This window comes from Spea bombifrons, chromosome 1, assembly GCF_027358695.1.
Source record: "Spea bombifrons isolate aSpeBom1 chromosome 1, aSpeBom1.2.pri, whole genome shotgun sequence".
Classification (NCBI taxonomy): Eukaryota; Metazoa; Chordata; class Amphibia; order Anura; family Pelobatidae; genus Spea; species Spea bombifrons.
The window spans coordinates 69,927,544-69,944,101 of NC_071087.1; the positions used below are offsets into that span (position 1 = coordinate 69,927,544).

Below are 16,558 nucleotides of genomic sequence, written 5' to 3' on the forward strand. Positions count from 1 at the left end.
GAAAAACCTGGTCTTGTAGCCTACAGACACTATTTGTTTTATCCATGCGTTGTCTGTAGACTGAAACCATGCTTCCTGGAAATGTTGAAGGCGACCTCCCACTGTGTCAGAATTTCCTTCGCTTATCCTCCCTGGTGTTCTTAGAACGGAATCCGACATCTCTGTTTTGCCTCCGAAAGGAATAGGACTTATCTGAAGGCCTGGCATATCTCTGTTTATTGTAAGGATATCTTCTGGGCCATCTTGGTTTGAGATCTTGCGGAAGTGCTCTTTTGGTATTTGACATCTGTTTAATAAGGTCTTCTAATGGTGAACCAAAAAGTCTACCTTGTTCAAAAGGAAAGTCACATAAAGCTGCTTTAGGAGGCTGTATCCACATTCCAGGATCTTAACCATACAGCCCGCCTGGCCACTGATGAAAGCCCCATGGAGCGGGCAGAAAGCTTCATGATCCTCCATGGTGTTGCATAAATATTAGATAATCTTAATTTTTGAAAAGATATACAATTTCTTCATCAGCATCCTCCATAAAGTATTCTTCCATTTTCTGTAGCCAAAGAGCCTGTGCCTTGATAACAGCTGCTCCTGCGGAAGCCGCTTTACCCTAAAATCCAGCTGCCTCAAATATTCTCCTCCCGGCTGTTTTGGCTCTCTTATCCATAGCGTCCCTGAGTCTCGCTATCTCACCTATAGGAAGCGTGGTTTTCTTAGATAACTGTGCGACTTGTACATCTACCGTATTTGCTCGAAAAATAACCCTCGTCTTGTAATCGGGGTCGTCTTCTAATCAGACCTCAAATGAGGTCTGACTATTAGACTAAGATCCAGATCCCCCGCATCGCTGCAGGGGACCTGGATCCTCCTGTATGGTAACCTCAGCTGCTGCCGGCGTCTATCACCGAGCGCCGGCGAAAGTGCCGGCAGCAGCCGAGGTTGCATAAGCGCATACCTTCCCGGGATAGCCCGCGCACTGTGGGGAAGCAGAGCCGGTTGGGGAGATTCCTCCAGAAGACCGGAACCCGGCGGTACTGCGCTGTCCCTGCACAGACCTCTTCAATTTTCTGGAGGAGGCGGGGCCTAGCGGGGTCACACAGCGTCATGCTGTAATCCCGCGGGAGCTGCAGCAAGCGCCTGCTGAGGCATCACGGTGAGTGGGTAGTTAAGTGTCTGGGTGGGTAGGTAAGTGTAAGTGTAAGTGTCTGGGTGGGTAGGTAAGTGTCTGGGTGGGTAGGTAAGTGTAAGTGTCTGGGTGGGTAGGTAAGTGTCTGGGTGGGTAGGTAAGTGTAAGTGTCTCAGTGGGTAGGTAAGTGTCTGGGTGGGTAGGGAAGTGTAAGTGTCTCAGTGGGTAGGTAAGTGTCTGGGTGGGTAGGTAAGTGTCTGGGTGGGGAGTGTCTGAGTATGTAAGTGTCCCCCTATATGCCACTCTGTCCCATGATATGCCTTTTAACCCCCTATATGCCAGAGTGGCATATAGGGGGTTAAAAGGCATATCATGGGACAGAGTGGCATATAGGAGGGTATAAGGCATGCCTGGGGGCAGATGTGCATAACTGGAGGGCAGGTTGGTAAATAAAAGGAAATTAAAAACAAACAAATAGTTTACATGAATTATTATTTATTTACTAGTAAAACTTTTTTCCTATGGGGTCGTCTTATAATCAGGCTTTTTCTTTTTTTCCTAAATTAATATTCAGATTTTGGGGGGTCGTCTTATAATCGGGGTCGTCTTATAATCGAGCAAATACGGTACTTTTGGAAGTTCTTCCCATTTAACATCTTCTTGTAACTTGAGTAACTGTTTAAAATGTTTAGAAATAAATGCTCGTTTGCTGGGGTTACTCCACTCCCTCTGCACCAATTCCATTACTTTGGAAAGAATAGGGAAACCTTTCTTTGTTGGAAACTGTTGAAACTGTAGGGTACAGTTGACTTCTTTAATAAACTTGCCGATTTCTTGAGACGGAAAGTCGAACTTGTCCTCTGAATCATACGAATTAGTATCAGAAGATGAATGGGAGCATTCTCCAGAAGAACGGTTAGGGATAAATTGTCTTGAGACCAGCATTAAAATGACTGCATGTCTTTTTGCTTTTCTTTTGCCATGATTGTCCACAGCACATTGTTGGCAAGTCTTTTTCCTATTCCCAGAATAAGGAATCTGCACACTCCAAAGGAACTCAGGTGATTAACTGTGCCAGGAAGGGCCAGCTCCCCAGTAAATCAAAAAGATTAGTAAGGCTCCAGGCACTCAAGGGTACCAGCATCAGGCAGGTTTATTAGAGGAAGAAAAAAAAGTTGAAAAAGACCTCATTGTGAGGTGGAAACGTTTTTTTCTTCCTCCAATAAACCTGCCTGAAGCTGGAACCCTTGAGTGCCTGGAGCCTTACTTATCTTTTTTTCCTATTGCCGTCTGGAAGCGGCGTATTGCACTCAGCACAGGCTAAATGTCTAGACTAAGGAGCAGCTTTCTGAGCCTGAGGAGCAAGGCTTGTGTTTTTTCTGGACATGAAGGGTTCAACATTTTAGTAGATAAGACCCAAAATTATTACCAATGCTAAAACAACCATGTGGGGGCTAGGTGACACGGGAACCTGACAAAAAAAATCTTGCGGTCAGTCAGGCTTGCACAGCTTTAAATAGGCTGCCAATCCCCTAACAATTGGCTCCATAAAGATGATCGTCCCGCGCATGCTCAGATCGCTCTACAGGATCACAGTGGAACGTATAGCCACCCGGGCATGCGTTCCACCTAATTGTGCATGCTCATCCTCCGCCTTGATAAAAATCAGAGCGAACACCGCCTCTGTAAGACACTTACGAGGCGCGCAGCCACAGAACTCCCACCCGGGAACTTTTAACCGCCAGCAGCACTCTCACCCCCGACAACAACCCGTGTGCCGCACCGCTTGTAGAATCCAACAAAGCTGTTAACCCAGGGCTTGACAAATTTGTTGTGAATCTAGGCGCCAGGTAAAAAAGTTAGGAGCCAGGATTTTTTTAAACTAACAGTTGGTCAGGAGTGATCTGATCATCATCAGCCCACTTACTAAACTCACAGCATTTGACCTGGAAGCACCCTGGACTTTCAGGTCAGTGCTGTTTTGTTTTTTTTATTATTATTTTTTTATTTTATTTTTTTTTTTTAATGCTGATGTTCCATTGGAGCACAGCATTGACTGATATGTAGTCCCCACAAGCTTGTGGGGACAAATGTTAACCCCTGCAATGCCACGAATGTGTCATACACAATTGTGGCATTGAAGGGGTTAACGCTGCACTGTCGCTCTCAGGGAGCGATCAGGCTGCAGGGGGGTGTTGGGGCTGGTCTCCACACTCACGAGGAGACCAAAGAACCCTCTCCCCTGTCCATGAAGCTGCCTCTATAGACCAGCCATTGCAGGGGGAGTCTCTGATGACTGCTGTAGGCTTCCATGCCTACAGGGGTCATCACAGGGCTTGTGGGGTCTCGTTTTTGCTGTTGCTGGTCTGCCTGGAACCAGGCAGACCACCAGTAGCAGAGCCCTGTACAAAACGGGAATTAACCCCTAAATGCCGCGGCATTGAAGGGGTTAACGCTGCACTGTCGCTCTCATGGAGCGATCAGGCAGCTGGGGGGTGTTGTGTCAGGTAACCACACTTGTGTGGGGACCCAATCAACACACAACTCCCTTCCCTGAAGCTGCCTGTGGCAGCTGAAAACGCGATTGCTGGTTTTGCAGAAACCGCATTTTCAGCCTACAGGCTCACTCCGTGGGAGTGATCTCAGGCTCGGGGGCGGGCTTGGAGTGGCTGTGCTGTCTGCCCAGACTCCTGGGCAGACAGCAGCAGCAGCGCTCCCCCGTGTGGTGACTCAGCCTCTTACATCCACATTTTTTTCTGGATGTAAGAGGCTGACAAAACCTAGGCGCCAGGACAAAATTCTCTGTCGCCATGGCGACCTGGGATTTGTGGAGCCCTGTGTTAACCCTACGAGGGACAAGAAAGAACTGAGCACTATACCAGTTTGCTGGCTTTTATTGGTAAGGGGGGGTCTTTTAACTCTTTCTTGGTCTTTCAGAAGCTTGTCCTGATGGGAAGGAACAACCCATAAGTACTGCCACTATACGCAGGGAAAAACATGCATTCCCTTATTTCTACATACATAACATACAGTAGCAGAAAACAAAACCCCACAGAATTAACCCTGTCCACTAAATATTATGTTCATCAAATATACATTACATTTGCATGGTAATGGGCCAGTGGATTTTTAGTGCATTAGCGTGAAGCGTATAGCTTACTTTAAATAAAACATAGGGCTGCAACTAAATTATTTTCATCATCGATTAGTTGGCCTATTATTTCTTCAATTGGATAAAAAAAATATACAAATTTTTTGTTAAGTAAAATTGTTTAATTTAATGAACAAACTTCAGAATAAAAAACTTTAAAATCACATTAACCTGTCGAACTCTGCACACAACACTTTTATCTCTATCACAACAGCATTTCTCTAATCAGCTTCTTATTTTACTGACATAATAATAAAAGGTATATTTTAAGAACCCAAACACAATATTTCTCAAACTAGGTTTCAATATATTATATACCGTATTTGCTCGATTATAAGACGACCCCCCAAAATCTGAATATTAACTTAGAAAAAAAAAGAAAAAGCCTGAATATAAGACGACCCCAAAGGAAAAAAGTTTTACCAGTAAATGTTAATTCATGTAAACTATTTTTTTTAATAAAAGCTATGATTGAGAAAAATATTTTTTTTGTTTTTATTTCTTGTATTTTCCAACCTGTCCCCCAGTTACACACATCTGGCCCCAGGCTTGCCACTCCAATATGGCACTGTGGCCCATGATATGCCTTTTAACCCTCTATATGCCACTGTGCCCCATGGTATGCCTTTTGACCCCCTATGTGCCACTCTGCCTCCAGAAATGCCTTATACCCCTATATCCCATTCTGGCATTTAGGGGGTTAAAATGCATATTATGGGGCAGAGTGGCATATAGGGAGGTATAAGGCATTTCAGGAGGCAGAGTGGCATTAAGGGAGTTAAAAGGCATTGTATAGAGCAATCTGCCTCCAGAAATGCCTTATACCCCTATATGCCACTCTGCCATTTAGGGGGTTAAAAGGCATATTATGGGGCAGAGTGGCATATAGGGAGGTATAAGGCATTTCAGGAGGCAGAGTGCTCTATTAAATGCCCCCTTAACGCCACTCCAGAAATGCCCTATGCCCCCATTTAACACACACACACCCTATACCCCCATTTAACTAACTAACACACACACACACTCTCTCTCTCTCCCCCCCTCTCTCATCCCCCTTCCCCCGCTCTTACCGGTGCTTCCAGCCGGGGCAGCGGGTTGACGTCGCCTTCTGCTGCAGCCGGAAGGAGGTGTGGCTAGCAGCGGGGGTTTGTACGGTATATAGTAAATATTAATTCACATGTAAAGTATTTTTTCATATTCAACCCCTTTGTGACAATGGCAGATTTTATTTTTGAACCCTTCTTGACAATGGCTTTTAACCCCTTCGTGACAAAGGCTGATTTTACTTTTTGTACCCTTCGGGACAATGGCCGTTTTAACATTTCTGCACTGCTCGTGTTTAGCTGTAATTTTCTTCTTTCAATTTGACTGAACCCACACAAGTTATATATTGTTTTTTTTTCAGGACAAGAATGTCTCTCTTTAGATGTTTTGATTGTATCATATTACTTACTATTAAAAAAGTATAAAATATGGTGAAAAATTTAGAAAAGAAATTACTTTTTCTAACTTTTAGTTGAAAAATCTTTTACTCATCTATAAAAGGTAATGAAAAAACCTGCTAAATAGATTCTACTATTTGTCCTGAGTTTAGAAATACCCAATGTTTTTATGTTTTTTTTTGCTTTTTTCTACACGTTATGGGGCAATAAGTACAGGTAGCGTTTGGCTATTTCAGAGCCATTTTTTCCAAATCTGGTAATTCTTCCCCCCATGTGCCATTTCGGGTATCTTTGAAGCTGGCCAATGCAATTTACCCCATCAAATCATATATTTTTGAAAACTTGACACCCCAGGGTATTTTCAAATGCTAGTATTTTAACTCTTTCCATGCACCATATCTACCACCAGTCCTTGTCAAACTGTGTGGTAGTCATTTTTTTTGCATTTGTTTTTTCACACACATTTTACTTCAGGTATGAATAAACAGGTTCTGGTATATGTCACTGTCATACAACACCCCAATATTTGTTCAGCAACATCTCCTGAGTACAGCGATACCTCACATGAATGATTTTGCCTGGCTGTTTGGGGGGAAAAAGGGCCACATTCTTGCGGATGGTGAAGATTACGTGCAGCTGCGGCTGTGACCGCTCTCCGGAGCGGTCACAGCCCGTCCTGGGGTAAGTGTTATAAGACAAAACCTTTACTTTACCTCTCACTGACTTCTGGGCCTTAAAAGTTTTGTCCTCTGAAGTGACTACAAATTCAGGAGGGCGTTTTATCTCTGAATAAGTAAAAATTAAAGCTCAATTTATTCCTACATTGAAGTGCCAGTAAACAGATGACCAAACAGACACAAACCAGGGCAGGCTCTGCCATACCGACACCCAAACACACACACACCAGGAGAGGCTCTGCCACACAGACACCCACACACATACCGGGACAGGCACTGCCACACCGACACCGCAACACACACACCAGTACAGGCTCTGCCACAACGACACCCAAACACCGACACACAGCAGGACAGGCTCTGCCACACCGACACCCAAACACACACACCAGGACAGGCTCTGCCACACCAACACCGAAACACACACATACCAGGATGGGCTCTGCCACACGGATGCCCGAATACACACACCAGGACAGGCTCTACCACACCGACATCCAAACACACACACCAGGACAGGCTCTGCCACACCGACACCCAAACACACACACCAGGACAGGCTCTGCCACACCAACACCGAAACACACACATACCAGGATGGGCTCTGCCACACGGATGCCCCAATACACACACCAGGACAGGCTCTACCACACCGACATCCAAACACACACACCAGGACAGGCTGTGGCACACCGACAGCCAAACACACACCAGGACAGTCTCTGCCACTATTGATGCCCAGCCAGGCCCCCCTTTAGTATTAATGTACTCCCCCCACACCATTGTGTACTGCCCCATGTGTATTTGTGCCCCCAGCCATCTCCCTTTGTGCATTTATGCCCCCACACCCTTGTGTATTGATTTTTATGTAATGCCCCCAGCCAGCCTCCCTCCCTTGTGTATTGATGCCCCCACCCCCTTTTGTACTGGTTAATGTAATGCCCCCCATACCTACGTGTATTGTGAACAGCCCCCCATTTTTGTATTGATTTATATGTGATACCCTGTTGTGTGCTTATAGCCCTGAGCCGCCCCCTTTTTGTATTAAATTGTTGCCCCAAGGCAGCCCCATTTGAATAAGGATCCCCTTCCATATATCACCCTGAGTATTTTTTATTTTTTTTTAAATACTTTTTTGCTGGATTCCTTGCCCTGCAGACTGCCCTCCAACATGATCTTCTCCCCGTCATGAGGAACTCTTCCGTGTGAGCCTGCCCCCTTGAGCGTCAAGTTGCATCTTCAAAGGGGCAGGGCAAAGAACCTCACTAAGGCACTGGGGGGGGTATGATGCCTGCACGCCGGAGGCTGGCCCATTTTGAAATCTCCTGGTTTCCCAGGGGGCAGTCCGGCCCTGCTCACGCATTTGGCATGCGGGCCGCACGTTGAACACCCTTGCTGTAAACCAAAGGAAGATATTAGTTGCCAAGGGAATACGTGTAGTTAGAGAGGAGTAGAGGCCCCAGAACTGAACCTTGAAGTAATAAATTCCAGAGGACATACTAAATATAAGGTTAGAGAGATATGATTTTAACCAGGAGAGACACATTTCCATTTCACGAAGAATGAACAGCCACTACCTTTTTACTGTTTACTCCACGTGCCCAAAACTTTACTCTGTGCCACCACCATAGTATTTTCTTATTGTACTTAGTATATTAAAAATGCTGGGTTGGTCACATCCCCATGTTATTACAAAACGTGCAAGTACCGAAAATCCCCTATAAACTCATTTGAGCAGGGCCCTCCTCACTTGTTTATAGTCTAACTTTTATGTTATAATCTACTTGTCATGTCCAGTTTACTCATTGTAAAGCACTGAAGATTATGATTGCTCTATATAAAACTAGGGCTACAACAACTAATCGATAAAATCGATAATAATCGATAATGAAATTCGTTGGCAACGAATTTCATTATCGATTAGTTGAATCGATTATAAAATGAGGGTTTTTTCAGAGCAAACGCTCTGAAAAATCCCCCTCATTATATAATCCGTTTAGTCTGACTCACCGTCTCACAGCAGCAGCTCCTACTTACTCCCCCTCCCTGTAATCACTGTGACAACTGGCCCCGCCCCTTCCTTCTCCAGGCCAGAACCAAATGGCTGTGACACTCATCTAACTGAAAGTTAGGGGAGGTGGGGGTTAATTTAGGGGCAGTTATGGTTAATTGGGTGTTTAGGGTTAATTTAGGGGCAGTTATGTTAATAGGGTGTTTAGGGTTAATTTAGGAGCAGCTGTGGTTAATGGGGTGTTTGGGGTTAATTTGAGGCAGTTGTGGTTAATGGTGTGTTTAGGGTTAATTTAGGGGATGCTGTGGTTGATGGGGTCTTTAGGGTTAATTTAGGGGATGCTGTGGTTAAGGGGGTGTTAAGGGTTAATTTAGGGGCAGTTATGGTTAGTGGGGCATTTAGGGTTAATTTAGGGGAATCTAAATCCTGGGGGCAGTGAAGTGACATATCTGGGGGTATAAGGCATATACAGTATATAAGGCATATGTGGGGAGGGCAGTGTGGCATGTCTGGGGAGGACGGAGTGGTGTATCAGGGTGTATAAGGCATATCTGGGGGTAGAGTGGCATATCTGGGGGTAGAGAAGTGGCATGTCTGGGAGGCAGGGTGGCATGTCTGGGGAGGATGGAGTGGGGTATCAGGGGATATAAGGCGTATCAGGCACAGTGGCAGATGTGGGAGGCAGCGTGGAGTGGCAGATGTGGGAGGCAGCGTGGAGTGGCAGATGTGGGAGGCAGCGTGGAGTGGCAGATGTGGGAGGCAGCGTGGAGTGGCAGATGTGGGAGGCAGCGTGGAGTGGCAGATGTGGGAGGCAGCGTGGAGTGGCAGATGTGGGAGGCAGCGTGGAGTGGCATATGTGGGGAGGGCAGGGTGGCATGTCTGGGGAGGATGGAGTATAAGGCGTATCAGGCACAGTGGCATGTGGGGGGTAGAGTGGAGTGGCAGATGTGGGAGGCAGCGTGGCGTGGCAGATGTGGGAGGCAGCGTGGAGTGGCAGATGTGGGAGGCAGCGTGGAGTGGCAGATGTGGGAGGCAGCGTGGAGTGGCAGATGTGGGAGGCAGCGTGGAGTGCTGTGGTAGGCAGCGTGGCATATGTGGGGGGGCAGCATGGCATGTCTGGGAGGCAGCGTAGCAAGCCTGGGCTCAAATGTGCATATATTGGGGGGCTGGTTGGGAAATAAAGACAAGAAATGTATTATCAAAGTTTTTTTATTCTGCTGTTTGTATTTAACATCATTTGTTTAGTAAATTATTTTAAATAAATGAAAACTTTACATTCATTTTTTTTATCCGATTAATCGATTAATCGAAAAAATAATCGGCCAACTAATCGATTATTAAAATAATCGTTAGTTGCAGCCCTATATAAAACAATAAATAAGCTGTTTGTAAAGTCACCCATTGTTCTTTCTCATGCCCCATTAAACCCCATCTTTCCATGTTGCCTATCATTCAGGAGGTCACAGTGTCAATACACATAACATTTACATATTATAATTCTACTATGGCAATTTAAACCATATTTCTGGCATTATAAACTCAGGAGATGCTGAGTGTGACCCCAGTGATTGCTCCCTGTAAGGTTTTATGGCACCCAGGACACGATACTTAACATCCTTTGATGATACTCTGCTTGGATGATTGTTGTGTTCCAAAGGTTTTTTTTTAGTGTTTGTTAACTTAATAAAATGTTAGACTTGAATATAGGCACTGACACTGGGGCAGGAATATTTTGGCCTCCTTAATCATCTACTTTAAGATACTATCCTTCTGTTGGTAGCAAGCCCATGTAGGCTATTGGGCCTTATTAGATATAATCTATTATACCACTCTGCATGTGGAACTCACAAAGCCACAAAAATTGGGAATTAGGTTTCAAAGCGCAATCTTAATGTTGCATCTGCTCAGTGTAGTCACTAACCAAGTTTAACTTGGTAAACTCACCAAGGATTCACAATAGAGCAACACTGTTTAATCACCATTGATTCTGACAATTACATATCTGCATTAGGGCTGCAACAACTAATCGATAAAATCGATAATGAAAATCGTTGCCAACGAATTTCATTATCGATTAGTTGAATCGATTTTTATCGATTATAAAACGAGGGTTTTGTCAGAGCAAATGCCCATCGTTTAATAATCCGTTAAAGTGATTCACAGCAGCAGCTCCTACTTACAGTTCCTCCCTGCAGTCACTGCCAATTGGCCGCAAGGAGGGACAGTGAGAAAGGGGCAGGGCCAATCGGCAGTGACAGCAGGGAGGGACAGGGAGAAAGAAAGGGCGTGGCCAAAGTGCCGATTGGCCCCGCACATTTTCTATACCGTCGACATGGCTCAAGAACTCACTGGTGAGTATAAAACTTATATTTGGGCTGCTGAAAGTTAGGGGCAGTTATAGTTAATGGGGTGTTTAGGGTCAATTGTCGTTGATGGGGTGTTTAGGGTTAATTTAGGGGAAGTTGTGGTTGATGGGGTGTTTAGGGTTAATTTAGGGGCAGTTGTTATTAAATAAAGTTAACTTAAGGTGCAGTTAGAGGTACAGGGGGGGCAAACTGAGGGGAATTTAAACCCTGGGGGCAGTGAAGATTAACCCTGTACTTATTTATAAAAGTATTGTCTGTAAACCAGTCTGCAAATCTATGAGGGGCATGCCTGGGGAGGGCAGTGTGGCAAGCCTGGGCTCAGATGTGCATAACGGGGGGGCAGGTTGGGAAATAAACAAGAAATGCATTTTTATCATTTTTTTTTATTCTGCTGTTTGTTTCTTACATCCTACGTTACTTTATTAAAGTATTTTAAATAAATGAAAAATTGAATTTTTTTTTATCCGATTAATAATCCAATTAATCCGAAAAAATAATCGGCCAACTAATCGATTATGAAAATAATCGTTATTTGCAGCCCTAATCTGCATATTACATATCTGGTTCTACTTGAATACATGCAGAACATATGGCATCATGTCCAGCCTAGAGAGGCACTGAGAGGTAACACAGCATGATAAAAATTAAATTAGACCACCAACAGAATCATATGAATGCCTTGGAATTTCCATTGCCATATTTTAACCATTTAGTTTACCTAACACATAATTAACTCTGTTAAGGGAGCCATGATGGAAATAATCTTTAACCAAATAGTTTTTCCCTATCCAATCATTTCCTTTGGGGTTTACAGTAAGGAATGTTATGTTTATGCTTGTGCTTCATGATTAACAATGTCTAACAAGTTATTTTTACGTACTCAGTACCACAAAGCTTTGTGATTCATTTTCCATGTTATCTTATGCTGTATTGCTGCATGTGAACCTGCAAGTTCCAATGACCCCCAAAAAAATTAAAAAATAAAATGCCACACTTTCCTTTGTTCAGACTGTATGAGTATCACATGCTCCACTGCAGAGTTTTCAATGACTTACATATATAAATAGCTGCAACAAAATAAAACCTCTGTTTCACCTCACCCCATCTTTAAATTTCAAAAAAGCAATCTATACCTGCCACACTTCCTATGGGCAGAGTGTGTGAATATATTTCTATAGTGCACAATCCATGAGGCATAACCGTTTATGCCTTATGATCACATACCTTCCAACAGACCCAGTTTTTAGACACTCTCCTGCTTACGTGAGAAAAACTAATACTACTAACAAAACTTACTACAGATGTATGATACTCCAGGCAAGAAAAACATTTAACATGCCAAACTCATTCTGATCTTGGTCATATCACTGTTCATATCGGTTTGTCGATTTTTTTATTTATTTTTTTTTACTTGGAATTTTACATCCTAATAGGGCCATCTTTGAAGTCAGCTAATTCAATTTACCCCGTCAAACCATATATTTTTGAAAACTAGACACCCCAAGGTATTTCAGATGCTAGTATTTCTCCATGCATGAGATTCTACCACCAGCCTTTGCCAAAGTTCGTGGTAGTAATTTTTTTTGTATTTTTTTTTTTTTTTTTTTTAACACAAATTGTACTTCGGGTATAAATTCAGGTATACATCACTATCAAACAACACCCCAATGTGTGTTCAGCAACATCTCCTGGGTACAGTGATTCCACCCATGTATGGGTTTGTCTGGTGTTTGGGGTTAAAAGGCCACATTTGGAAAGTGCGCTCCCCCCCGCCCATTTTGGTCAATCTGTGGCTATGCCCTATCTTTGAGCCGGGCCACTTCAAGTTACCCCATCAAACCATTTTTTTTAATTATTATTTAGACACCCCTTGGGTATTTGAACTGCTTTTACTTTAACTCTTTCCATGTCAAGATTTTTGGGAGCATACAGCGCTAATTTTAGCACTTGCTCATTTTTTTTTTTACATTTTGCTGAAACTGGATGGTTCCTCTGATGCATAATTTTTAAATGTTACCATTTTTTTATTTTTTTAAAGCTTTTACTAATCACAGTGATTAGAAAGCTGGGCTCTATTGACTTGCATGGTTGAATGTAGTACCTATATTAAACCTGCAAGTGGAGCCAGAGTTCTCTAGAGGTCTGGAGAACTTTGCCAACTTTGTTATTTTTTTTTTTTTACAGGATGCGCCGCCATCTTGCAAGTGGCAAAATCTGTTGCAGAGACGGTTGTGACTGCTCTCTGGAGTGGTCACAGCGCGTCCTGGGGTGAGTGTTCAGTGTTGCTGAATGCCTCGTTATCCAGGCATTTCAGCAACACCATTGAAGTTAAGGAGGTGATCGTTGATCGCCTCCTAAACTTTTAAAACAGGCGTCCACCACCATACAGGCGGATGATGGCACCCATGGGGAGAGAGTCATTACAGCAACACCGTTGCACCATTGGGTGCAGAAAGCGAACACAGATCACTTTCTAAGCTTGCTTAATGAAATGACATCATATGTCATTAAGTGACTTTTTTGTGACGTGCCTGGACATTAAGGGGTTAAGCCCAAACAGGATACGCCGACAAACGATACTTCCTCGAATACAGAGAAAAAGCCTTTTTATTAGCATTTCCAGAAAGAATCACGTCTGCAAAAATTGGATAAAACCAGGGTTGTCAATGCGAACCAATGGTACTGTATGGTCATTCAATTCATAAAATTACTTTCTCTAATTTAGGAATAACAAATTAACAAAGAAAATGTTATACAATATACAGCAGTAGCATACCCCACTGCTTTTCATAACTTAAAATATTTTGCAATGAACATTGAGAGGCCACTGCAAACACTCTTAGAAGTATAACTACCGGCTTGTCAACACAGGAAGAATAAAGAAAAAGGAAACTGAAATATATATATGATCTCACTTGAAGAACACGTCATTTGAATGTAAATTTGTAAGAATGTCAGTCAAGGTACAACATCCTACAAAATTGAAAAGGAATGAAAAAGGAAATGCTTAGAAGCATGTGAGATTCAGTTTGGCCTACTGATTCACACCTCTCCCTGCATATAGATTTAAATATTGAAGGCCTTCCATCAAAATCAATAAAAACTGGATGGATCAAATCAGGATTTTAAAGTACTGGTAAGTCACTTACACTTTTGTCAATGTCTTTCTGAGCATTTTCACACCATATTTGATATAGTTTAAGTGATATCTCTATGGCCCCTAGATTTATGTAACAAGAATGGATTGTGAAAAATGTTCCTGCAAAATGCATACATGAAACATCACTCCAGAAACCTGCATGAGAAGCTCACTGGCATTTGCTGAACAGTTACCTTTGAGAGGCAAAATGTTGCCTTTTACTACAAGTCAGATACAAATTTACAGTTCCTGAGTAAACTCCAGCAATCTACTCGCAACCCAAGGCCTTGTTTATATCACTAAACAAGAAAGAAAATGAAAAAAAAAAAAAAACTTTACTAGATTTGACAAGTGTAACATACTATATTTTCAAAAAGTATCCAATGTTAGTCGAGTAGACTCTGACAACAGTACTGTCCAGTTAATCTTGGGATGAGGTGTTAGCAAATTGCATAACGAATGTTCGCAGAGAGCATCGTGGACACTGTGTCCAACTGGAAGCCATATCTGTAGTTTTTACCCCTAGGCCATCTGTCATAAAGAAAAGGCATAGACTTCACCTATACGTTAGCAAAAGGAGTAGTACAACCTTTACATTTAAAATGGCAGTATCAAGTGACAATGTCTCATCAATCTGTTGGCAGGAGCACATGAGTGTAGTTTATGCCAAAGGTATTACAATATAAGCCATCTCCTGACAAATCAAGGGATCATGGCAGAAAGTAGTTTGAATTAATCATGCCTATGGATAAAAAATACCATTATAGTGATAGGTCCACACACAAAATGTAGGCGTTTCTAAGACATATTGAGGCTATGCTCCACCAATGCTTTCATGCTACTTACTGTAGTGAGCATTAGTGCAAATGGCACTGACTATTGCAGTTCATTTTTTTTTAATTGGAAGCAATTGCAAAGGCCAAAAGCTGTGATTCACACATGCATCTTTGAAGTGACAGTCTAAAAAATAAGTATATATGTTTCCACAACCCTGGAAAGCAAAAACTAAAAAAAAAAAAAAAAACAGGTCTTAAAAAGCAAACATTTTGTTTAAGACGGCACATTATGCATTCATGTTTTGTGTCTCTACAATATTCTTACACAGAATTAAGTCAAACTATATATCATACAAAATAGAATACATTTTGCCAGTTAATGAATAGTACAGAAACTACTTGGAAATGAAATGTACAAAATGTCATCTGGAAAATAATCTCTTTTGTACCTTAAAATATATATGCAAACATATTTTTATGTGACTTTAACATACAGGCTGTTTTACTTCACCAAATGGAAATATATAAACATTAAAATGCAAAAAAAGACTTGATTATTCTGCAAAAATGGTCATACAAACTGACAATAACTAATTATTTTTAGCATTGTAGATGAAACATAGAGCCCTGGAGAGCCAGTGAAGTACACAGCATATGCCTCGGTATACATGCCCCAAATACGTTTAATACCGTTTAATACATACATACATACATACATACATACATACATACATACATACGAGTGTAAGGACATACTGTATAGGTGTACACAGACCCATTAGTGTATACACACGCCCTCCACTCCGGTGTATATGGCTGCTCTCCTCCCTCGGATGACAGTGCAATCCCTCCTCCTCCTCCTCCTCCTCCTGATTCCCGGGCCTCTACCCTCATCTACACACCGGCAATTACCATTTCTAATATGTACATACGAACCCGTACAACTGCATATATACCAAAGTGACTACACACCGGGGACGTGTAATAGTAACACCCAGGGAGAGCTCTCTCCACAACACCGGGTTTAAGGCCTCGGCCTAGAAGTCACATAATCCCGAGGTGAGGCAGACAGCAGGTGGTAGCTAGCAGCATCGTGCAGTGTATGGTGGGGGGGGAGTTGAGTGTCACCGGCAGGAGGTAAAATCACAACTAATCGCTACAATACTGATAGCGCCGACTACGCAAGGGAGGAAGGGGAGGCCCAGGCCTGCAACCTGCTCACATTATGGGTATCATGGACGACCAGGGGTCTATGAGGGAAGGGGACCACAAGAAGGTAGTTAAAACAGGGAATGGTAAAAATTTCCTTCGTGCCCCTGCCTGCGTCCTCTCCCACTGTTTCTCACCTTCATGTCGGGACATCCTATCGTTCAGGCCGCCGCCGCTGCAGCTGCTACTCCGGCTCCTCCTCCCAGTGAGAGAGCAGAGTGTGTGCTTCCTCTGCAACCTCCTCCTCTTCCTCCTGACATTAGTGTCACACACACAGCTTCGCATGCAGGCACACTTACACACTGGTGGAGTTACAAATGTGCACATACATTAAACGTTCTCAATAGTTATGGGAATTTTGTGTATTGGTTACAGAAGTTCGTTAAACCCTTTGAGTGCCAAAGGTCTTGTCAAATGTTTTTTCCCTGAGAGCCGGGACCTTTTCAACAAGTTAAGCTTTTTATTGGTAGCTTGAGGAAAATTTTGCATAGTTGAACAAGATATGAACTCTTAAGTAACAAAACAAATCCGTTCTATTTCATCAAAATGCATGTGATTAGTTTACATAAGTATGCTTTAAAAATAAAAAACAGAAACATCCCTGAGCATTTTTTTTATTAACCCCTTGAGGACAATTGACGTGACTGCCACTTCATGGGGCTTCACA

At 42.9% G+C, this 16,558-nt stretch overlaps 1 protein-coding gene across 1 annotated transcript in view; it reads right to left on the reverse strand.

Moving 5' to 3' along the window:
* KCMF1 (potassium channel modulatory factor 1) overlaps positions 1-16,119 on the reverse strand; it is a 40,752-nt gene extending 24,633 nt beyond the window's left edge. Inside the window, exon 1 of the mRNA XM_053463442.1 lies at positions 16,029-16,119. Coding sequence (XP_053319417.1) covers positions 16,029-16,044 — 16 coding nt within the window. The 5' untranslated portion in view covers positions 16,045-16,119. The remainder of the gene's footprint in view (positions 1-16,028) is intronic.
* Positions 16,120-16,558: the final 439 nt, after the last annotated feature.